At 39.6% G+C, this 24,589-nt stretch overlaps 1 protein-coding gene across 4 annotated transcripts in view; it reads left to right on the top strand.

Annotated features, from left to right (window-relative positions):
* The window catches only part of LRBA (LPS responsive beige-like anchor protein), a 558,089-nt gene that overhangs the window by 466,490 nt on the left and 67,010 nt on the right, over positions 1-24,589 (top strand). For all 4 annotated transcript variants that reach the window (XM_073341330.2, XM_073341331.2, XM_073341329.2 and 1 more), the window contains one exon: positions 14,225-14,392. In XM_073341330.2, the coding sequence (XP_073197431.2) occupies positions 14,225-14,392 (168 nt within the window). The remainder of the gene's footprint in view (positions 1-14,224; positions 14,393-24,589) is intronic.

The following is a 24,589-nucleotide window of genomic DNA, read 5'->3' as shown; positions in this document are numbered from 1 at the left end:
TAATGGTTATATAATTATACATTGTTTAAACAATTAGCTTTTCAGTTCAGAAATAAGCCCACATGTTATACACATACTACCAAAAATGATAACGAAACTGCATTTTGAAGACGTAAACTGACCTCACAGTGAAAAATCATAGTTTAAGGACCTTTTGTTTTGTTTTTCTTTTTATGAACTATTCTCATTTTAATTTTAATTATGTGTGGTGAATCCCACTTAGATGATCTGTGAGGATATAAATGATCAACTTCAAGTTTTTCTGATTCCAAACTCAGTCTTCAACATTCTTTGTGCATTGTGTGCTCCCCTTCTCATCCATAAGAAATGCCAGTTTGAATCTCTCTGGTCCACATCAGCACAAAGGGTTGTCTGAGTCTTGAACTAGGATCCTTTGGAGAAACAGGATTAATATCATAGTGCATTATTGGTCCGCTAAGCAGTCCTGATAGCTGTAGATCTGTATTTTTAAACAACTAAAGTATCAAAAATTAACTAATAAAATATTGCTTAGAACTGTTTGGGTTTTACTTTGAAAATGTTCTATTACTATTTTATGTTTCATTTCTATTTAAGTAATAGGAGTGTTCAGATTACTTTTGTTTTAACATCTTATCTAAAATGATCTTTGAAGGTTTATACCATGATTAAAAGACAATTATTTATATGGACTATTTTAAATACTGTACTAGAAAAGGTGAGAGGAAAAATATTTGAGATGTAAAAATTGCATCAAATTTTTATCGATTTTTATAGGGGCATTTTAAAAAAGTGGTGTAGACATTATATTGCATTTTCATATTTGATACTGTAGCTTTTTTAACAGCTTTCAAATTTATACAGTTTTTGTTTAGTTGTCAAAACATTTAATTATATCATGGCTTGAAGGCTTAAAGCTGTCAAATAAATCAGAATCTCAGCATAAACATTTGGTGAATTGCTTTTGCTACCATACTGTAGTTGTTACTGGGCAGTTAGTGAAACTTTTTTTTTTAAAGCATTTACTCAGCAGGTACAGGACAACACTGGTACAATGAATTGCTGATTGCTTGTAAAACAGCAGGTAGTAATGCCCCCACTCTTTGTAATTCTTCTTTGTAAAATAAAGTGGCAAGATGCTGTAGTAGATTAAGTAACTGTGTATGCTGCCTAAGAGCTGTTGAAGATTGCTTATCCCATTTCAGAAATATGTAGAATTTTTGCTTTTTTTTTCCACCGTGCCAAAAAAAAAAAGTTTCTACCACTAGAGTGAATAAACCTTATTCACATGCTGGGGTGGGGGGAAACAGGGGAGAAATATTGGCAGGACTGCCCTGAAAATAGTCCAAGAAAACAAGAGGGCTGAATTTCTTTAAAGCCTTAATATTTTTATGTAAAGAGAATGATAGATACTTTAATTAAATAATTTTAAATTGCTGTTTTCTTAAAAGAGAATAATATTGTATTTTTCTGGTTGATAATACAAACTGCAAACTCACCAAAGGGGATTTAGGGTGAAGTAAATTAGTTCTACTTTGAAGCTTTTATTTTCTTCTCCTTTCTAAATGAATGGGGAGGCCCTTGAATGAAAGCTGCTTTTCATTAGTGCCACCAAATACCTATTTGAAAGGAAGAGCTCTTCTAACACACACAAATGCAAGAGCAAAGGAAAGCTTCCTTTTTTAACCAGAAGACCATCAGCTAAACAGCTCCTAGCGTCTCTTTCCAGTCAGGTGGTTTCAAATCAGAGTTAATTACTCTAGTCATTTATTCTAATCACCTTCCTCTTATGGCTAGCCGCATTCTGTCATGGGGTGGCATCGTTTGAAGCCAGTTAGGTTTGAAAGCCACTGCAGGGTACTTGAGGCTCATTAGTGAGGCCTATCCATGCCTGGCTCTGGATATGGTCCCTGATTAACTCTGAGTTCTCCCTCCTCCCCCAACACACACTTTAGTTTTAATTAACTCTTGTCTTGCTGCCCCGCTTGCCTTTTACTCACATAGGAAAAAAGGCATGAAGATATGCCTTTAGGAGTCTACTTTTAATTACAAAGAAATGGTAACCTTGTATTTTTGTGCCAGTTATCTACATTGTTGTTTTTATGTTTTACAAACTGGTTCCTACATGTGAAAAGTTAATGTTATAGTCTGTACAGGAGAGAGTCAGTGACTAGAGCAGAAATTTTCTGCAGTCTTCTTCATAACATCAGCCTGTTGTGGGTAGTGTAACAGTTTCCTTGTTTAGCTAAGCTACTGAGAAGCATACATGGCTAGGCCTCAGTACCAAGTCAGACTGTTCCTCCAAAACATGACAGGGGAGTTGTGATTTAGTCTCCTGGGGCTGGCAGGTCCTGCCCTTACTTAAACCTGTATAGCTTAAATTTTGAATCTAAAGGTCAATATAATATTTGTATACACCCACACAGTCGTTCACTTTCCATATTTGAAGAGGCTCTTTTACTCAAATATGCAAAAAGATTTAATTCAGCTTTTAAACCTGGTTTAACAATGTAGTGCTGCTCCAAGATGAAGGGTGGCTAACCATACTAATGTATCAATTTATATCAGGTTAGAATAAATAGTTTTTCATTTTGAAAAAAAAATTGTCTTAATTTCCCTACTCATTTGAGGATTCTAGTTAAATAATTACATTTGAACTCGCGCCCCCCCCCCGACTCCACCTCTGCCCTGCTCCCATTCCAACCCCTTCCCCCAACTCTGCTCCCTCCATGCTCCTATTGGATCCCTCCCCAAATCTCCGCCCCAGCCGTGCCTCCTCCCCTGAGCATGCAGCGTTCCCCCTGCTCCCCCTCCCTCCAGCACTTGCCACCGCGAAATAGCTGTGCTGGGAGCCAGCCAGTGGGAGAAGCAGGAGCAAGGAGGTGGAAGCAGAGGTGAGCAGGGAGGGGAGCTGCCGGTGGGTGCAGAGCACCCACCAATTTTTCACCCTGGGTGCTCCAGCCCCGATGTTAGCTACTGTCTCTCAGGGAGGTGGGTTACCTACACTGAGGGCATGTCTACACTTACCTCTGGAGTGATTGATCCAGCGGGGGTCAATTTATCGTGTCTCGTGAAGACGCAATAAATCGACCACCGAGCACTCTTCCGTTGACTCCAGAACTCCACCGGAGCGAGAGGCACAGGCGGAGTCAACGGGGGAGTGTCAGCAGTCGACCTATCACAATGAAGACACCACGGTAAGTAGCTCTAAGTACGTTGACGTAGCCAAAGTTGAGTAACTTAGATTGATTTTCCGTCCCTCCCCCAGTGTAGACCAGATCTAAGAGGAGAGCCACTCCCATCAGCGTAGGTAGGTCTACACTGAAGCAATACAGCCGTGGTTAAGTGTAGACATGCTCTAATTCTGGCGCTCTTCAAGCAAGCCTGTACCAAGTGCACTGAGAAAACAGTCTGCTGAATCTCAGAGGGGAGGGAGCTCCTTGCCGCTCTCCAATACTTCGTGCATCAGAAATAGAAATAGCAAATGATATGCTTAAAGGGATTTCCATCCAGCCTTCGTTGGCCAGGGATGGCATGTAGTCACCTCCTCTTGAGGTCAGAACAGAAGTCCTCTGACAACAAAATGGAAACTGTTTTAAATTAGAGATATCTAAGTGTTGCACAGAAACCCTTCAATTTTTTGTTCCATATTTTAAACCAGTTTTAGTTTTAGTCAAGCCAAGCAAGGTCCTGTGCTCAATGACATTTCTTTGTGGGTATGTCTATGCTGCAGCTGGCAACGTGCCTCCTAACCCAGCTAGCCAGACGTCTACTAGCACTGCTCGAGCTAATGTACAAAAAATAGCAGCATGGACGTGACAGCACAGATGGCGGCATTAGATGGCAGCCTGAGTACAAGCCCACCTAAGGCAGGCTGCCTGCCTGTCCTGGCACCATGCTGTGTGTGCCCTGGAAACAGCCAGCAGGTCCGGGTCCTAGGTGTGGGGGCCAGGAGGCTCCCCATGCTGCTCTTGCCCACAGGCATCGCCTCCCCCCCACACCTTCCATTGGCCAGGAACCGGCCAATGGGAGTGCAGAGCCGGTGCTCAGGGTGGGGGCATCGCACGGAGCCCTGTGTGTGGCCCTTCCTCCCCCCCCACCCCCCCGGCTGCCTGCAGGACATAGTGGCCGCTTCCAGGGCACAGTGCGGAGCCAGGACAGGTAGGGACTAGTCTGCCTTAGCATCGCAGCACTGCCGGCCAGACTTTTAACGGCAGAGTCCCTTTTTGACCAGGCGATCCGGTTGAAAAACAGACACCTGGTCACCCCATTATTCTGTTCCAGTGAGGAATTCATTACTGTCATAACTCTTCCAGCGTCAGCTTCCACAGCTACGTTCGCAGTTTCTAGGGGCAGTCAAGTTCAGATTCTTCTTCAAGTGCTGTCTCTGTGGGCGCTCCAATCCAGGTGACGGTGTGTCCTGGTGCTGTTGATCGGAGAACTTCTGTAGCAGTGCCTGGTTGGGATGCATGCGCTCATCTGCTGTCTCGCGGCCTCGTTAGCATCTGCCTGAGTGCGCACGTCCCGCACCCCCTCAGTTTCTCTCAACTGTCCTCAGCTGAAGACGGGGCTCGGGGCAGTGCTGAACCTCTTCCCTGGTCACTGAAGGAAATAACTACAAAGACATAGAAATAGTTAGTAAGAAACATCCCAGTTATTTCACTTCCTTTAGAATAGGGACTTGGTGCTGCAGGTCTTTTATTGCAGTGTAGACATACCCTATGAGTCCAACTACCTGTCTCCAACTAAACCAAAAAGAAATTGAATATCCTTGTCTGTATGTTTTCTTACAGCAGCTATCTTAAGTGTATGGCCTGGATCCTGGAAACATACAGATGTTTTACTTCACTCATGTGAGAAGTCCCATTGAAGCCAATGAAACTGTCCACATGAGTAAAGTTAAGTATATGTGTAAATGTTTGCAGGATCAGTGTGTAAGTTTGATCATTTTCCATGTTAAAAAGTGTAAAATAGTAACATATGGGTGCATATATGATTGTGTACAGTGCTGATGCTTAAAAACATGCTACTTGTGCCTTAGAAAATTACTTCAATATTTTCAGGATTACCTACTCCTCCCTATATTACTTAGTGTGCTGCCAAAATAGAAGCTAGTGTAGTAGGAAATAATTAAATAAGGCAATTGGCAAATTTTTGAAGGTGACCACTGTACTTAGTAGTGCAGTCACTATGAATACAGATTGAAGACAGTTTTGCAAGTTTGCTTAATTCTTTTGATCTTGGCATGTAACGATACAAGCTTCAGTTAATATTAAAACTATGAATTTCAAAGGAAATGCAGCCTTAAACGTACAAAATATGTGACAGCTGGTTGACTAGTCCATCTAAAACTATAAAATAACAATTGCAGAGAGAGTGCTTGCCTTGCCAAAAAATGCACAAGTGCTTGAGAATTTTATCAAAACGTGGTACGAATTAACATTTGGGTAATAGATTATATAAATTTAGAAAGGATCTTTGAGGTACTAAATTCCAAAGTGTCTTCTCAATTGCAATGTTGTTTGCACCAAATTCTCTTTGCCGTGAAATCACATTTTATTACGTTATGCTATTCCAAAGAACTCTGTGAACCTAGCTTAATGCTTTATGGGTGATTAAAAAAAAAATCTGTTATAAAGATCTTTTAGTGTGATTATGTTCCACAGTCCACAGCATTATATTATTCTTTCTAGAAAAGCTACCTTTCTCTTAATCTCCTGAGTTAAGACTTGCATTTTTTTAGAAAGCCATACATACCCATGTATGTATTCCCTCAGCTGCCCATTTCTTATATAGTTCTTTGTCTTGTTTCCTTGTCTTTTGGTAATAACTACCTCTTTTACAGTGCTTTTCATCAACAGATTTCCAAGTGCTTTACAAAAGAGGTTTGTATCTGTATCTCTTTTTTGCACAGGGGGAAATTGAGACAGAGAGAGGCAAATTGGTAGTGTTTAGAGATGTGAAGTAAAATACAAACTTTAGCTAGATAGACAGAAATATGAATAAATTGTCAATGCATTTCTAAACATGATTATAAAAAATGAGAATGAAAACTAAGTGATCTAATCTGTGTAGTCTGAAAAGTACAATAATCACTCATCGTTCCTGCAGTGTTTCATGTCTATAGTAAATTACAAAGTACAATAAATTAATAAAAGTCCAAGAATTTACTGGTATGGAAATTAAATTACTTAAGAGCAAGTTAGAGACCACCGATTGTATGCAAAATTTTAATGTCAGTTTCATATTTGTGAAATTTGTATCACTCCTTACAGAATGTGGAGTTTTGTCATTAATAGCAGGTCTGCTGTCTTCTTCCTACCTGCAGGGCAAGCTTTAGTTTGATACATGCCTAATAACAGATTAGATTTTTTTAGATTTCTATTTTCTCTTGTGCTCAGAAGAGTATATGTGGGAAAAGTTGCATTTAAAATTGAAATACAGTTGCTTACTTATAGGTCAGCATTTAAAGAGTTAATATCTTATTAGGAGGACAGGAAATCTGGCAACTATTGCAAAAACTAGACCTAATGGTGCACACAAACAATTTGTCAGTCTTCGTAAATGTGAGTAGCTTTCCGCAAAGTGGCTGCTCTCACTTTGTTTGACCAGGCTAAACTTTTCCTTTTTGGACTTTAAATCTTAGAAGTGAAATGTGATCCACATATTCAATCAAAATCACTTAATTCAAAGCATATTTTGATTGGAACAAAGTTGACATGGAAAGAAATTCTAGAATAATAAAAAGAAAAAGTTGAAAGGATTTTCTATCATATATTTAGCAGGAAAATTTGAAACAGTTCTAATTAGGCTGAAAAAACCAGCCTTCTTCGTTGTAAATTACAAAGGTCATATATCAATGTTAAGGAAACATTACCACTAGTGTTTGAAATCCAGCAAATACAAACATAATAAACCAGTTGGTTTTTTATTTGTGTGTGTGTGTGTGTGTGTGTAATCTAAAATATGCTTAACGTATTTAAATTAGTTGTCTGGCACTTGAGTAGTGTGGCTGTTACCTTTGCAATACTCTGTATGGGTACATTTTTATAAATTATAAATCAAACTTCTTCTTATTTGTGTTTCCAGTCTCTAGAACACCTAATTAGAGCTTTCCTATTCATGTGTAGACTTTTTCTTTGATTGGGAGTTGGAGATTGATACTGAATTTCATAATGACTCAGTTTTATTTTGACTCATTGTAATGGCATCCCTTGTTTCAAAGTGGTAGCAAAATGCATTAACCCTTTGGAGACTATGGAGATTTATTTGCTTTTGTACATCTGGCAAACACCAATGTTCTAAGAAGTTTGAAATGATTTAATTTTTTTACATGCCAAATTAATGTATTCCTAGAAAAATGTACAGAACTAAAACATATACACCCAAGTTCAAGTGCATGTTCAAAAAATAGTTTTACTGTCCATCAGATGTCATCTTTTATTTTGATTATATTAAAAGCTATTTAATACTCATTGGGAGAGTAAGGTGAGCAGGAATGTGGCCTTATATTTCTGAATAGTTTCTCTGTAAATAAGTTTGTCTAAACAGTGCATATACTGGTGAAATGACGTGTACTTAATGTATTTGTCTAAATGAAAAATCAGAATAATCCTAATCGCCAATATTTGTTTTTAAAACATATACTATTTCACACTGTTACCTAGTCTAAAATAGAAAAAAATATATTTTATAGGGGAAAAACCCTTGAGCAGTTACTTCAAAAGTACGCCAGAGTCTTAAAATATAATGGTATTTAGTAAATGTGGTATAGTGAGTAACTTAACTATATAAAGAAAATTGTTTCTAACCACGTTAATTTAGCATTTTTGTTGTGTTTTGACCACATTTTGCCTTATGCTTTTTATATAGCACCTTTAATATATATAAAATACAGTCCTCAATACTTTTTTCTGTTAATTCCTTTTATTAAATAGGCAATAAAAAGCCACATAGTAAATCACAAATTTCAGAATTATATTTGAAGAGAGAGGTTAAATTGCATTTTATTTAATAACATTGCATTTTGCATTTGAAATATATTTTTGAATTTGAAATTTGCCTTGTAATATCAAAGCGTCACTTGGTTTATGTTTCTGATGCATTTCTGCCTTGGGAATGAAAGTTACTAATAGGTGTTTCAGAGTAACAGCCGTGTTAGTCTGTATTCGCAAAAAGAAAAGGAGGACTTGTGGCACCTTAGAGACTAATCTCTAAGGTGCCACAAGTCCTCCTTTTCTAATAGGTGTTTGTGTTTGACATCTGTATACTGTACTTTTTAGCATATCTCAAGTGTTTTAGTCTCTGCCTAATAGATCTCATTAAAAAAACAGCTATCAGCCCCAAGACAGTTTGTCAAAGCTAATATGAGTCCCACTGGACTGAACTGACAATTTGTGTGTAGTCTCACATGACAGTCTTTTCATGGTCTTATTTGATCCTTAACAATTAGACATTAATCACTGATTTATTTTATAATAACTCAGTACTGTTGAACATTACTGTATTGTGTTGGACATTGTAGCGGCTTTTCTTTTCTTTTCTTTTCTTTTCTTTTCTTTTCTTTTCTTTTCTTTTCTTTTCTTTTCTTTTCTTTTCTTTTCTTTTCTTTTCTTTTGTACAAATTTTACTCAGAGCATGCATTGGGTGTAAATGATGTATCCATACTGCTATGGGAGTACTAACAATTGATTGGCTAGTTTTAAGAGCAGCATGGGAAGAATGTTAGTATCCCATAGCGGCATACCGTATTTAACTCTGGCCTTAATGAGGACTGTCTGTCCTAGTGGTCTGAATAATCCTAAATGTTTAGCATTCCATGGCCTCAATTTTATTTTTTGAATGGGTAAATATTGAGAGAATAATTTAATAAACACACACCCACACCTTTTAAAAGGAGAGAATTTGTTATGAATATAGTAGATTTATTTTAGCATTATGAATTTTGTACTTTACATTTTTCAATTTTTTTAAGTGGTTTCAATTTTAGTTGTAGTCAAATTGGATTTTTAGTATTATACTGTGCTGTCTTCCTTGAAAATTTATTTTTTTTTAATCATTTTGAAACTCAATCATATCCTACTCGTCTAAATTTAATTCATAACCACCCAAAGACCATAACTGTTAACCTAGAATGACAGAAAACCTTATTTATCTTTTTGAAATTGTATGTTACATTTGGCCTTTCCTGCAGTGTCCTGAGTACTGACGTTCATCTTACTTTCTTTTCTTTTAGCCCTCATATTTGTGTCCTGACAAGTGGACAAAGATGCTAAAAATGCCCTAAAGTAGTGTAAATGATACAAGAAATAATCTCCATCGTCTTTCCATTGTTAATTTCCTGTTCTTACCATTCTAAACCTATGTAACTTAAAAGAACATTTTTATCTTAACATTGCAAAGGGAAGCAAATTCAGGATGTCCACCAGCAGTTCCATGAATAAGTGGTGAGACTGTAATTTTTAAGAGATTGTTAGATTTATATGACAGGTTTCAGAATAACAGCCGTGTTAGTCTGTATTCGCAAAAAGAAAAGGAGTACTTGTGGCACCTTAGAGACTAACCAATTTATTTGAGCATAAGCTTTCGTGAGCTACAGCTCACTTCATTTGAGCATAAGCTTTTGTGAGCTATGAAGTGAAGTGAGCTGTAGCTCACAAAAGCTTATGCTCAAATAAATTGGTTAGTCTCTAAGGTGCCACAAGTACTCCTTTTCTTTTTAGATTTATATGTTTGGTTACTTGAAGAGATTGCAGAACAATATTACAGTAGTTATCCATGTCCATGTGTTTTATGGGTGTAATATGGCCATTATAGTATGTTTCACTTTGCATTCCTGTTAGGAATTTTTGCTCATCAGAAATAGTGAAACACAGTTTTCATAGTGAACATATAAAATCATTTGCCCTTAAAACAAAAATTATGTAAGATGAAATAGATAAAAAGAGAAACTAAATATGTTCTAATGTTAAAAGGTTTTGGCAAGATAACAAGAAAATTAATTCACATCATTGTCATTTGCTGAGCCTTGTAGAATTTTATAGCCTCATGTTGTTGCTCTATGGTCACTCATGAGACTCCTGACTATTTTTATCTTATTAAACAATTTTGAAGTCATTAATTTTTAATTTGCTTGGTTGCTGTTTTTTATAGTTTTAATTGTGGAGAGTGTGTGTGAGAACTAAAACTACTTTTACATAAATAACTTTTGTCAAAGCATATATATTGTAAGGTTTTTTCCATGTGGTCATTTTGGGGGGCGAGGGGGGTAGGACATGACATACTATCTGATTATCCATTTTAGAGGGTATTTTCAGCACATCAATAGCTGAGAATTCAAATTAGAAAAAAGAGAACTGGAAGATATGTACAGTCTTTTCTTGATTGAAAGTTCTAATTAAGTGAATCGAGGAAAATTAACTGAAATTAGCTGCCAGAAAGTCGCATTTAAATGAGTGATGAGCTGGTCTGGCAGTAAACATTTAAATGATATAAATTGCCATTTAAGTGTATGGTTTAATGTTTGTCATGCATTAATGTGACATGAGACTGCAGTGACAATCAAGCAGCTTGCTCTAATTTGAACATATTTAGGGCTTTTGTGTGGAGTACAACACACAAATTAAGACAATGGCTGTTTTTATGTGTCAATTTAAATGTTGTTTTCAGACATCGGTTAATGAAACAAACCCATCATTTTGTGTACAAAAGCCAGAGCAGTTTCGTAGGTTTTCAGATTAATTTTAACTTCTGCTGTTCAAAATTAGGAATTTCCTTTAAAAGAAAAATGCTCTTAGTTTCTGTAGGTCACATAGAATAATATTGTACTTCTCTGTATTGTTTTATCTGTACTTATTAAAAATAAAACTGAATTGAATTCTACACGAGATTGATAAAGCAAATCCTGCCAGTAATTTAAAGTAGTTGTATTAAATATTTAGAAATACAGTAGATTCATGCTAGGTAATACCTTTGAATATGTATTGAACCTAATTCGATTGGTCAGGGATTCATTTTTGTTAATTTAATTGTGTATTTTCTGTATATTGGCTTGTGAATTAGCCACGTATTTTCAGAACAGTGTTTTAATCTTCCAGCATACTGCAGAAAATGGTTCTGTATGTGTATATCCAAAGTGAATGTGTTCAGTGGGCAATGATAAAATCTTGGTGTTTGCTGCACTGCAATGTTTTACTGTATCATGATATTTCAGTATTCCCTAAATTTAGAATAGGGAATATGATGATAAACTTAACTACTAGGAGCAGTAAAGGTCCACATTTTAATGGCACACTGTCTTTTTATAGAAACCAAAAAAAAATCATTATTTTTAAGTATTGAACTGTACTACTACTAAACTTAACTGGATTAGAAGCTGGAAGTCCTGGTAGCTGTGAAGAGAGGGTGGAAGGTGGGGTTCATAGTTTTCTTATACCCAAATCTGCTAAACCTTCCAGGGAGACCCACCCACCCAGTTTATGATCTTATATAGTCCTAGAGCAGAAACAGCAGCCATCTAGCTGGTGCTTGCTATTGGTACCATATTTGATCTCCCTTAGAGAAATGCCTGCACCCAACCCTTATAGGCTAGCCTCCATCCCTCAAGAGAAAGTTTCTCTCTGCAGGAGACACAGACCTATCTGCCTACATCCCACTTGCTGCGAGTTGAGAGCTGCTACATATCCCTTTGTATCCACATGATGCTACAGTGATAATTAAGCAGCTTGCTCTTTTGAACATATTTAGGGCCTTTGTGTGGCCTGCACCAGGTAACCATCAGATGGTTTGGATGGTGGAGTCCTTTGGGCACAGAATTATGTGTCCACCAAGTGAAAGTCAGTGATGGCGTGAACAAATTTTGTCACCTAGAGCAGTGCTTCTCAAGCTGTCTGATGTGGGGGACTGGCAAGTTTTTTTTTCCAGTGTGCGCACAGACCGGCACCAGTCCGCGGACCACCACTTTGAATAGCACTGACCTAGAGACCAAAATGAACAGCTCAATGTATACCAGTGGTATGGGACAGGCAATGGATAAACTCTCTCTCTGTCTAGGTGAAATGCAGAAATGTATTGAAACTTTCCCTATAACTATGCAGAATACTTGGCGCAACAAACCAGCTTAGTCACCAAATCTTTCTTGCCAAATTGCCATGGGAATATTCTGGCATCAGATTGGCTCTCTCTCTCAGCCACTGGCTAGCTTCTGAAACCACTCCATCTGAAACAGAGAGAGAATTGTTGTGAGCCCTTTGCCCATTTGAGGAAAAAACTGAATGCTCCAAAAATTCCACATGACAAAAAGTAATATTTTGATATTACTTTGAGTAATATTGGCCTTTGAATGAGAAGCCAAATATCTTGAAGGCATGTTGGTTCACTGGCAGCAACTGCAGTAGGTTTTTCAGCTTTTGTCCTGCCTCCATGTTAAGGAGATCTGGCTTGCCTGTGTGTTTGAAAGATGAGTAGTGCATGAAGAAATCTTACAAATTAATTGAATTCTAACTGAGAAATGCTAGTCGTGGGGTGAATAATTATATATTCACCAGGGAATTTATTGGGTATGAGACTAAGGGAGAACAGGTGGAGATTACCCAGAGGCAGAAATGGGAGGGAGATGCTAATATGACCAGTCTTGCACTTCTGTTGGAGCTTTTTGTGATAAACTTGAGGCATGGAGACCATGGAGTACAGGTTCCCAGCCATAAATATGCAACACACTGGTTAAGTCTGTTACAAATAAATCTTCTGATCAGCATAAGAAATTGTGAAATGGTCCCAAAATCCATTCAGTAAACAAAGAAGTCTGATGATATTCTGCTAGTACCACTATGTGAATGGACCTTCCTTAGCTTCTTAGAAGTTGCTGCTTACCTACTCTCCATGCACTCATGGGAAAATCTCTTGGCACATGTCCTGAGGTGAAATCACCAGCAGATTTACCTCCCCTTACTTCAAAACTGGGACCTGCAAGCCAATCACATGCAGTTACCTGCGTATCTGAACAATCACAGGCAATCAAGTGTCTCGATGCTGTCCCAATGGCAGGTTTCTTTAAGCTGTGTTTTAATCAGATATGTTTATTTCATTTGTGTATGTAATAGGTAATATGCATTTTTTCTTAATCTTTTAACATTTTTCTTACTATTTTGGCAAAGTATCTTCTGCATGTAACAACTTGAGAAGAGGAAATTCATTTGAACATTTTTTTAAATTTCTAGTTTGTAGAGTTATCTGAATTGCTGTCCTTGGTTTTCTAACTTAACTTGATAACTGATGCCTTAGGGAACATATGGTTCTAGAGTAGTATGTTAAATATGAACTGGGTTATATGGAAGAATATGTTGTTATTAATTTGTTTATTATTTGTCTTACTATAGCTCCTGGAGGCCTCAGTCAAAATTTGGTACCGGTTGTACCTGGTACCATACAAACACATAGTAAAAGACAGCCCCTGTTTCAGTAAGGGTATTGCTACACTGCAGTTAAACACCTGTTGCTGGCTTGTGCCAGCTGACTTGAGCTCACAGGGCTCTGGCTACAGGGCTGTAAAACTGTGGTGGAGACGTTTGGGCTTGGGCTGAAGCTCCAGGCTCTGCAACCCTGCAAGATGTGATGTTCTCAGAGCTTGAGCTCCAACCCAATCCCAAATGTCTACAGTGCAATTTTATAGCCTCCCAGCCCAAGCCAGCTGACACAAGCCAACCACAGGTTTTATTGCAGCATAAACATACCCTAAAATTACAATCAGAAATTGGACAAGCATAAATATATAGACAAAAGTAATAGCAAACTAACATATATGCAACATGTATGGTATACAGAACTTCTTAGTTGCATTTCACCTGATCACCCCCAGTTACTTTAATTTCCCCAAATCTTTCAGCCCTCTGTCCACATGTCATAACTGGTCTAAGATACCATCCTTTCACCCTCCCCATCCCACAGAAAGAGGGGCAGGAGCATTCTGACTGTTTGTCTTATCCCTGCCCTCTTCATTGACAGGATGAGGAGCAATTCTCCCATCTGGACTTTGAGGGGTGGGGCAGGTGGTCTACATGGCTGGTCCTTTCCACCTTAGTATGCTTTTGTAAGTGTTAGAAATTTTTGTACAGCTTTCTAAAATATTAGTAGCATTGGTGCAGGGGAACTACTAAAGATAATTTCATGTCCTATTTATGAATATTCAAGTTTCTTAAGAAAGAATAATAGCAGAAGTCAGGATAACATATTTTGCATTTTGTTGCAGGCCTTGGAGAGTGAGTTTGTTTCATGCCAGCTTCATCAATGGATCGATCTAATTTTTGGCTACAAACAGCAAGGGCCAGAGGCTGTCCGATCCCTGAATGTATTCTACTACTTAACCTATGAAGGAGCAGTCAATCTGAGTTCAATAACTGATCCTGTATTGAGAGAGGTAAGCTTGCTTTCAAATATGGAAAGGGAAAACCTTTGTTAAACACTGTCATACTCAGAATGTAATGGATTCTGTTCTGCCTAAGTGCAGCAATAAATCTTCATCGCTCTAGCTTTGTGACTTTGGTTGGCACAGGCCAGTGGGGAACCCAGTCTGATGACTCTGTCACTGAGGCATACAAAATTAGTGGACATTTCTGCAAATGTTGGCCTTAATCTCTCTCTGTCTAAGTTTCACACACATTGAATGATGAGGTAAAAATAAATGTTGAACAACTGTTTAATTTGCCAGGTACTGTCCATCCTACTGTCCATTCATTGGCTGGGTACTGAATGAGGCAAGAGACTCGTAAAAAAAAAGTAATATGAATAATCTTAATTCTGTCTGTTCCTAATTTTTGAGTGTTCAACTTTGCAACTTTAAAAACTTTCTTTTATCATATTTTAATGTACTATTGCATATATACAGAATACTGTACAGTTATATTCACCATTATTTGTATTTGGCCTTGCCAGGATGTCAAATTAAAATTAAAGTGTAGTGAATTTGTTGATAGAAAAAGACAAAATACTAAATCCTTAAAATCTTTGGTGATACTAACATATATCAGTGTAGTAGAAGTCTTGTATCCAGGGACAACAGCTCCATTAGGAAAAAGCTATTTTCTAAAATATTCCTTAGAACTCCTGCCATATATTACTTTGTGGGCTCTCAGGAAACAAAGAGTATGGCTTTTGTTAAAAAGTATAAAGTGGTTCATGATAGGTTTTGCTTTCTCTATTCAGAGCTGTAAACTAGAACCAAATATAGTTATAATTATTGTAATTATAGAATAAATGTGACCGTTTATCATATGTTTTAAAATAAAATATTTATCACTGAGAACAGATTATTACCAATATTCAGTTAACATAGTTTTATTTAAAAGCATGGCTCAATATATGCCATAAAGAAGCAAATGAAGAAACATTTAAACTATGAAATTTTCACTTCACAAATGTGAGGTTTGATGTTCATTGTATAATTGTAGACTTATTTTGTTGCTTTCTATTTATTGAAAAAGATACTAGGGTGGAGACTGGTAGTCATTTCAATCAGTAAATATTCTTCCATGTAGCCCTGTTGCCCCTCAAGCTGCACATACAGACAGTCTGAGCTCCAGCATGAATTTGTCTAAGATGATCATGAAGCTGACTTATATGGGTCTGAAAGCTGATGGAAACATAAAAAGATTTTTCTGTGCTGTGTCTTTGAGCTAAAATCCAGACATCTTAGGGAAAGATATAGTATAAAATTAGGGTCTAGTAAAGTAGAGACTGGAGCATTTGGCCTGTGGAAAAAATTTATTAGCACCTGCATTTGAAACAGCTATTCTCTGAGTAGATACAGCCATATATTTCATGTAGATGTGTGTGCATCCAGCGCACCAGAGCCAGGGAACTTTCCCTAGTACCTATAGGGGTGGCACTCGTGCCCTGTGGCCTTAGTCCCCCTCCCCGAGCCATATAAGAGCATTGTCTCCCTGACCCCCTCAGTTTCTTCTCATTGCCGGCGGCTAGAGTCGGAGCTCTGTGTGGTGCCTTCACCTCACACTTTCAGTCTCAGTTTTCTGAGAACTTATCCTGTATATGGTAGTAGTAGTACTTTAGGTTTAGTTTTAGTGTTAGAGTAGTTGGCTGCCCTGTGTGGTGCCCTCACCTGGGTTCAAGCACTGTATGTTGTGGAGGGACATTCTCCACAGTGACCACCATATAAAGGTTCTTGTTGTGCCTCAGCGAGGGACACCTTAAAGAGTGGTACTCCATCTACAAGTCATCCACAAAGAGGACTCAGATGGCAAGAAACTTGTGGTTGAAGCAGCACCTTCTGGAGCAGGCTGTGAGGCCTGCTTCGGCATTGAGGCCCTTGTCTGATTGGTGGTCGCCTACAGATCCAGCAAGTGATGCTGTTTTATGCTTGCATTCTGGTGTTTCCCCTAAGAGGAAGACTGGTTATTCATCATCTTCTGGTGCAGTGAGGAAAAGGACCCATAAAACGAGTTGGGACCATTCCAGGGCTTGGAGAAACTCTTCCTCATCTTTTAAGAGGAGTGTTGACCGGCATAGTACTCCCTGCAGCACCCACAATGGAGCATGTCTGTCCACCTGCTCCCTGTACCACACCAAATACAGTGACAGCTCGTACCATCAATTCTGATTCCGACCACAATGCATGTGTTGAGTCTGGTACTAATGACGTTGGCACTGGCATTGACGGTCTCCAAGCCAATGCCTCTTCTGGTGCCAGGTGGAAGTAGGTCTCATTTGGTACCACTTGTGCTGATTCCCATTTCTCTTCAGCATCGAGGCCCCAAGTTGTTTGCCTCATCGGGACTGGTTCCCCCATTGTCACAAAAGGACCTCCTGGACTTCTCAAGATCCATGTCAGGATTGTCCTTTCCCTTCTTGTTAGACACTAGAGAGTGCCCTCGGATCACCATCAGTACCGAGAATGGCATCTGTCCTGTGGTCAGGATAAGGGATCTGGGCCTAGTACCTTTTGGCCACCAAAGCCTTATCTGTATGCCCAGTGGCCTCCTTGGGATGCTTCTCGACCTGTTCTAGAACGAGATCACCAGTCCTGGTGGTGACTCCCATTCGCAAACCATCTTTGCCGCATGCAACCACTGAGTTCATTCCCTCTGGACCTTGAGGGTTATTCCAACTGGATCCTGTGATGCAAGACCAGGACCAATCATTAGCACAGCAAACCATCTCCTCATACTCTTCAGACAACTCTACCATGTGGGAATCCTTTTTTCCCCTTTTTAAGGCATATTAGGACCTTCTGAGGCATATGGCTGCTTCCTTAGGTATGCAGGCATAACTCCTGCAGGAAAATACACATAGCTGCTGGATATTCTCCAATCATCAACTCTAGGAAGAATAGCCCTGCCGATAAATGAAGCTCTGTTGGAGCCTGCAAAGGCCATCTGGAACACCTCAGCTTCATTGTACCCTATGGTGAAGTGTTCAGAGAAATGGTACTTCATTCCCATGCAAGGGTATGAGGGTTTCAGCTCCTACCTGGCCCCCAACTTGCTGGTGGTAACTGCAGCAAATGACAGGGCTGGGCAGGGTAGGTGTAAATTCACACCCAAGAACAGAGAGTCCAAGAGGATGGACTTGGTGTGGAGAAAGATTTATACCTCCTCTTCCCTGCAAATTCACATCATGAACCAGCAGGTGTTGCTCTATAAGTATGACTTTGTCAATTGGACAGTCTTGTCTAAGTTCACAGAGAAGTTGCCAAAACCCTCGCGTTAAGAGTTTATGGCATTCATTGGGGAAGTCTGTGTGATGGCCAAGACTTCCTTGCAGGCAGCTCTGGATGAGGTGGATGCCTCAGCCAGATTTATGGCATAGGCTGTGACCATGAGAAAGGCCTTACGGCTTCAGGACTCAGGCATTGTGTCCCATGTGCAGCAGATCACCGAGGACTTACTGTTTGATGGTCAGGTCTTGCCATACAGTTCCTCTGCATTTCCCCTCCCAAACCCACCCCACCCCCCAACACATCCCTTTTCAGGGACTTCTCTCAGAAGACACTGCTCCTTGAGCAGGTTCAGTCTCTACTGGCTTGGAGGCCAAAGAGGAGGTTCCTCTGCAGCATCAGTATTTCCTGGTCCCCAAACCCGAGTTATATGACCTGTCCTCCACTTCTGCAATTTCAACAAATACATCTGTTATGTGAAATTCCATAAGGTTACCCTGCCAACTCCCTACCTTGAATCACAATGACTGGTTTACTGCCCTGGACCTGCAGGATGCTTATTTCCATATAGCAATCCTCCCAAGCCACAGGAGGTTCCTCACATTTGTCATAGCTGGCCAGCACTACCAGTATGTTGTACTGCCTTTCAGCATGTCTTCTCCTTCTCAGCTTCTGCTCTTCAGTAACAGCGTACCTCAGAAAGAAGGGAATTCACATCGTTCTATATCTGGACTCTGGGTTACTGAGGGGCAAGTCCAGAGGGAAAGTCCTACGTCATGAGAAAAGGAGGACTTGTGGCACCTTAGAGACTAACCAATTTATTAGAGCATAAGCTTTCGTGAGCTACAGCTCACTTCCTCAGATGCATATCGTGGAAACTGCAGCAGGCTTTATATATACACAGAGAATATGAAACAATACCTATTCCCACCCCACTGTCCTGCTGGTAATAGCTTATAAGCTATTAGTGATAAGCTATTACCAGCAGGACAGTGGGGTGGGAATAGGTATTGTTTCATATTCTCTGTGTATATATAAAGCCTGCTGCAGTTTCCACGATATGCATCTGAGGAAGTGAGCTGTAGCTCACGAAAGCTTATGCTCTAATAAATTGGTTAGTCTCTAAGGTGCCACAAGTCCTCCTTTTCTTTTTGCGAATACAGACTAACACGGCTGTTACTCTGAATCCTACGTCATGTTCACTTCACACTATGCATACTTGATCATCTAGGTCTCATCAAAAATAGCACAAAATTAACATTGGTTCCAACTCAAAGAAGCAAGTTAATTGGGACCTCGATAGATTCTGTGAGTTTGAGAGTGTTTCTGTTGACCAAGCGATTCCAGGTGATTAATCACTTATGTCTGGAGCGACAGTCTGAACCCTCAGCCACAGCCCAAGTATGACTGAGGTTGCTAGGCCATATGGCTGCATGGACACAGGTATTCCAAAATGCCAGGCTGCGCCTTTGAGTCTGGACTGAGACCCCACTGGGAGCAAAACAACCACCATTTCTTGTTCCCTCTCACGGCGGACAGGTTGATTGTTGGAATGGCCCAAACTCTAAAAATGGACCACAAGACTCTGCACTTCAGAGACCACTCATGATTCACAGAGAAATTTCTGCTGAGGTGATCTGCCAGGTGATTCTGGATCCCAAGTAAGGAACCAGCCACAGGGGTAATGTTTTCCCTGATGCAAAACTGCCAGAGCCTGATCAGATCCTGATTTTGGAGTGTGCACATTCCTTGACCGATGCTTTCCACCTGAGGTGGGAGTTGGCATTCCTGTATGCTTTTTCTCCACCAGGGCAGTCTGTTCACCCAAATGAAAGCGGTTCTTGGTATGGTTATTAGCATGATGAGTTCAACTGAGTCTGGCTTGTATCCAGGACATCTTGGAGTACGTGTTACACCTTCAGTCTGCTGATCTTGCACTTAGTTCAGTAAGAGTCCACCTGCTGGTGATTTTGGCATTTCATTGACCCATTCAAAGGAAATCAGTGTTTTCAAACTCCATGGCAGTGAGTTTCTTGAAAGGAGTCACTCATCTGCACCCACCTGTAAAAGAGTTGTTTCCTTTAAGGGGCTTTAATAGTGTATTAGCCACTATTATGGGACCTCCATTCAAGCCTCTGGCAACTTCTTCTTTCTCCCTTCTGTGTTAGAAAACTGCCTTCGTTGTGGCGATCATGTCTGTGAGGAGAATGTGTGAGTCACAGACTTGGAAGGTAGAGCCTCCTTATGCACAATTTTCCAAAGACTACGTAACCCTGCAGCCACACCCTAACTGCTTGTCTGAAGTGATTTCACAGTTATAGGTCTACCAGTGTTCTTCCCTAAGCTGCATTCAACCCCAGAGAAGCAGCATCTTCACACATTTAATGTCAGGCAATGATTGGCTTTTTGTCTGGATAGAAGTAAACTTTTCCGTTCCTCACCTTGTCTGTTTCTTTCATATGAAAACCGAATGAAGGGTCAAGCAGTCTCTTCACAGACAGTCTCCAGGTGAGCAACTTCCTGTATCATGACAGCATACAAAGTGGTCCGGGCTATGCCTCCACAATGGGTATGAGCTCATTCCACAAGAGCTTATGCCACATCAATGGCATTTTTAAGTTATATGCCTGTATTGGACATTTGCAGTGATGCCACTTGTTCTGTGCATACTTTTACAAACCACCATGCCATTACGGCTGTGTCCAGTTCAGATGCAAACTCTGGTAAGGAATTTGTTCTTCCAGATGGCATGCAGACGTGTATTCCACGATCCTCCCTCCATCTCATCTGCATCAGAGTCTGTACTTGTGACGTTCTGCGTGAAGGAACTGAGGAGGTCAGGGCAGTGCTGAATTTATATGGCCAGGGGAGGAGCTGTGGCTCCAGGGCATGAGTGCCACACCTATGGGTACTGCTAAACAAAATTCTCTGACTCTGGTGAGCTGAGCATGCACCCACCTTCCACCTATATGGAATATATGTCTGCATCACATCTCAAAGAACAACAGTTTCAGGTAAGTAACCATTTTTTTAGGTGAGGTAATGGACAGTATTATCTTCACTGTACATTATCTAGGAAACACCCCCTCGGAAGACCGTTTATCATACCTGAAGTACTAGAAAGATTAAAATGTGAGGTGGAAAACAACCACAAATGCTTGGAACTATTTGTATTGAATTTTTACTGAGTGTTTATTGTGGCTAGTTTTGTGTTATACTGAATCTGTGCAATATAGCTTTCAATATAAATGGGTCTTTGGATTTTTTTTTAATTAAAAAAGAAAATACAGATTGTGGTAAGTTTTTGTATTTTTGGTACATGTAACATGCTATAAATCTAACTTTTTACCATGTTTTTTTGTCTACCAAGATATTTCCCCCCCACAAAGCTAACATCCTGAATGGTTAATACATGTGGCAGAGAAAGCATAAAAATAATCTCTCTGTAAAAGGACATTAAATTATGGAAATAATAACCAAAGTAGGAGTAATCCGCATAAGAGCCTACAGCACATTAAACTTTTATGGAGTTTTTAATTTTTCAAGAACAGCTGCATTATCAATATAACTGTGATCTATGTTCACTTACGTTGTGGCCTGGAAAAATCATTTAGGAGTAAAGAAGTGAAAAATGTGGCCGTATCTGAGTTTAAACAGTGACATCCACTTTACTTAATACCTTTCTAAAGATTTTGCTCTTTGATTAACTCTGTTGAATTTGTACTATTCTTATCTGTTCTCATTTTCCTGAGCCCACTCCTCTTGTTTTTGAGTTACTCCATACTGTCTGCAATATAGAACTGAGTGGTAAAAAAACAAAAGGGAGGAAAAGAGGAAAATTTGATCAGAACCACATTGATGAAGAGACTTCTGAGACTTTTTATCTAGGGGACAGTGCAAAGCAAGTATTATCTAGCAGCATTTGTTCCAAGCTTCATTGCTATTTGAGGTTTCCTCCACTGCAGCATTTTCCTTTCATATTTTTCAGCTGAGGACAAGATATTCCTTCTGATATATATTTATTTAGTGTAATATATAATCTCTGTATTACACTATATTATATATAGGTGTGTATTTTATAATAAAAAATAGGTCAAGGTTGATTGTTTGTGGTATGTGTTATCAGTAGACGTGCAAAGTGAAGTCTAGTGTCATTGCTGATGGTAAGTTATTCTGTCTACTCATGAATGAATATTAAAGTAATGAGAAATCAGATAGTGTGTGTATCTATGTGCATAATCATTCTATATCATGTGTTAAATGAATTTATCATGTATCTTTGACAACCACACCTTCTGCCTGCCAAGTAATATATCTCCCCGAGCACTTACATAACATGCCCAACCTCTGAGCTTCTTCAGTCAGCTGTTGGTTTTTTTCCCTTTAATCATCTTGCCTAAGAAACTTTTTTCCCCAAAGTTGCCACAGCCAGATGACCAAGATGGACAGACATCCAATCTGGACCATTAGTGGATTTTGTAAATATAAAAAATGCCATAAATGTAATCCAATTTTTCATTACAGATCTAGAATCAAGAGTTTGAAACCGTTACAGCAGGGAGATTCCCAGCTTCCTGGTGGGCATAGTACTCCCTTGTAGTTTTGAAGGGGTTCAAGATATTGAACTTTAAATCATGACAAATGTAGGTAGGAAAGGTATTTTAGGTTACAGACTTAAAAGAACTAGAAGCTTATGCGTACTCAGAAACGTACAACTTACTAAGAGTTAATGATCTCATGGAAATAGTAGATGTTTATTTAAACCATGGAAATATCTCTAGATATATTGTGTCAGAATATACATACCAACATCTATGCCTCATCAGTAACTAAAATGTAAGCCTTATGGTGTATCCTCACTTCTATGCAGTCTGTGTATTGGTGACCTGGCTCATCAGGAGGCCACACACACAATAATAGTGGGAGGAACTGAGGAGGAGAGGAGTTTAGGTTAATACAAAATTTCCTTAGAACTCCTAAGCTGCTCCAACTGACACCATTATTTTTACAGCCAGTCAGGTTACATATATTACGAGAACGAAGCATTGGTCTAGGAGGAAAACCTACCTGATTAAAACCATATTTTAACATTCTTGTTTACAATTAAAAATGTAGAACTTTACATCTCTTCATACTGCTGTGAACAATTTTTCCTGCCATTCTTTCTTCCTATGGGAATAAGGGAAGTGAAGTATTTTGAAAGGCTCTGACTGCTGTAAAAGAAATTTTTTAAACTAAAATGCAAACCATGGGCCACATGTTACCTTCTGGCAGATAAATCCAAGGGAATGAAAAACATGCATAATTTCAAGGCAAATCTCTGGTTGGGGTTGGAAAAGGGAGAATTTGAGCCAGTGCAGGGGGAAAAGGGGCCACAGCCAGGAAAACCAAATGAATCTACTGGCATATCATTGCACACCTTACCCTGTCCTTCTAAGGGACAATGCTCCACTCACCTAACTCTTTGTACCAACAGTGCCATGGACTAATCCTTGTGTTTGCACATCTCTCTCAGAGAGGACACAAGTGCACAGGGAAATTACTGCTGAGTCAACTAGCAGTAACCACCAACTAGCAGATAGATCTGCACTGGGAAATCTATAATCTGCTAGTGGGGGTATGTTGCATTTAGTGCCAGTTGTTGGCCCTGTCTTGAGAACCTCGTATAGATCTGTGGAGCCCCAGATCCATATATCTGTTGAGAAAGGGCTTCCTTAGTCACTGGATGCAAGAAGCAGTTTGCTGCAGTGGTGCAGCTAGGCTCCTTCCACCGATTTGGTGAGTTTTCTGCACTGTTTCCTTGCTTCCTATCACAAGTGCTATTCTGTGCCTATAATGTTTGTACAAGAATGAAAAATTATAAGTGATTGAGTCCTTGCAAGCAGGCAACTGATCAGTGGAGTTTCGATATTTGCTGATTTGTACCAAGGAGTATGAGATGATCATGAAATATTACCTCAGAGGGTATGTTTACACTGTACTTAAAAACCTGCGGTTGGCCCGTGCCAGCTGACCCAAGCTAAGAATCTGTTTAATTGCAGTGTAGACATTCAGACTTGGGCTCTAGGACCCTGCAAGATGGAATGGTTCCAGAGCTGAGGCTGTGGCCTGAGTCCAAATGTCTACATGGCAGTTAAACAGTCCCTTCCCCCAACCCCAGGATAGGTGGCATGGGCTAGTCACAGGTATCTAATTGCAGTGTCGACATACTCTAAGTCACCTTTAAGAGTGTGGCTGAAATAGTGTTATTACATCTGATATTTCTGGGGGTGGGAAATCAGCTAAAAACACCCCAAAAGTTGTGGAGTTGGACTATTAACATTCAAACAAACCCCATCTATCCAACATAGGTAATATATTATTGGAGAATGATGCAAGATCAAAGGGGCTTTTATTAAATATGATACAGCAGTTATTAGAGAGGGGAAATAACAAAGATTGCTTCCTTTCCCTTCCCAAGTTAGAGCACTAATATAAACATTAATAATAACTGTACAAATACAATGTAGGACTCTGACTAATATGATAATGCTAGGTCACACTTTTACTTCAAAACCCCCAAGGGCTTAACAAGAAGGGATAATGATGTGATAGTGTATTATGGAGAGAAGGATGAGAGAGCTAGCAGCTTGCAGACACTGAACTAGAGAAATATGGGCATAATTGTTTTTGATGCATCTTCTGAAGCTTCAGGGGTTTGGGCCCATTTGGACAAGGCTAGGCAGCAGAGTTGGAACATTTTTAATAGTGGGGGTGCTAAAAGCCAGCCTCCTTACCCCTATCCACTCCGCCCCCTCCTGAGCTGAGGTCAGGAGCAAAGTCCCGGGTGCAGGGCCAGCAGCTGGGAGACAGGTGGTGCTGCAACACTCTTGCACCCCTAGTTCCTGCACATATGGGCTAGGGAGTTTTAGTTCTCGTGTATTGGTATTGTTTCTTTTTGATTTA

Source organism: Lepidochelys kempii, chromosome 4 (assembly GCF_965140285.1).
Source record: "Lepidochelys kempii isolate rLepKem1 chromosome 4, rLepKem1.hap1, whole genome shotgun sequence".
Classification (NCBI taxonomy): Eukaryota; Metazoa; Chordata; order Testudines; family Cheloniidae; genus Lepidochelys; species Lepidochelys kempii.
Note: the sequence above shows the minus strand (reverse complement) of the source record. Positions and strands in the feature narration are given on the sequence as shown.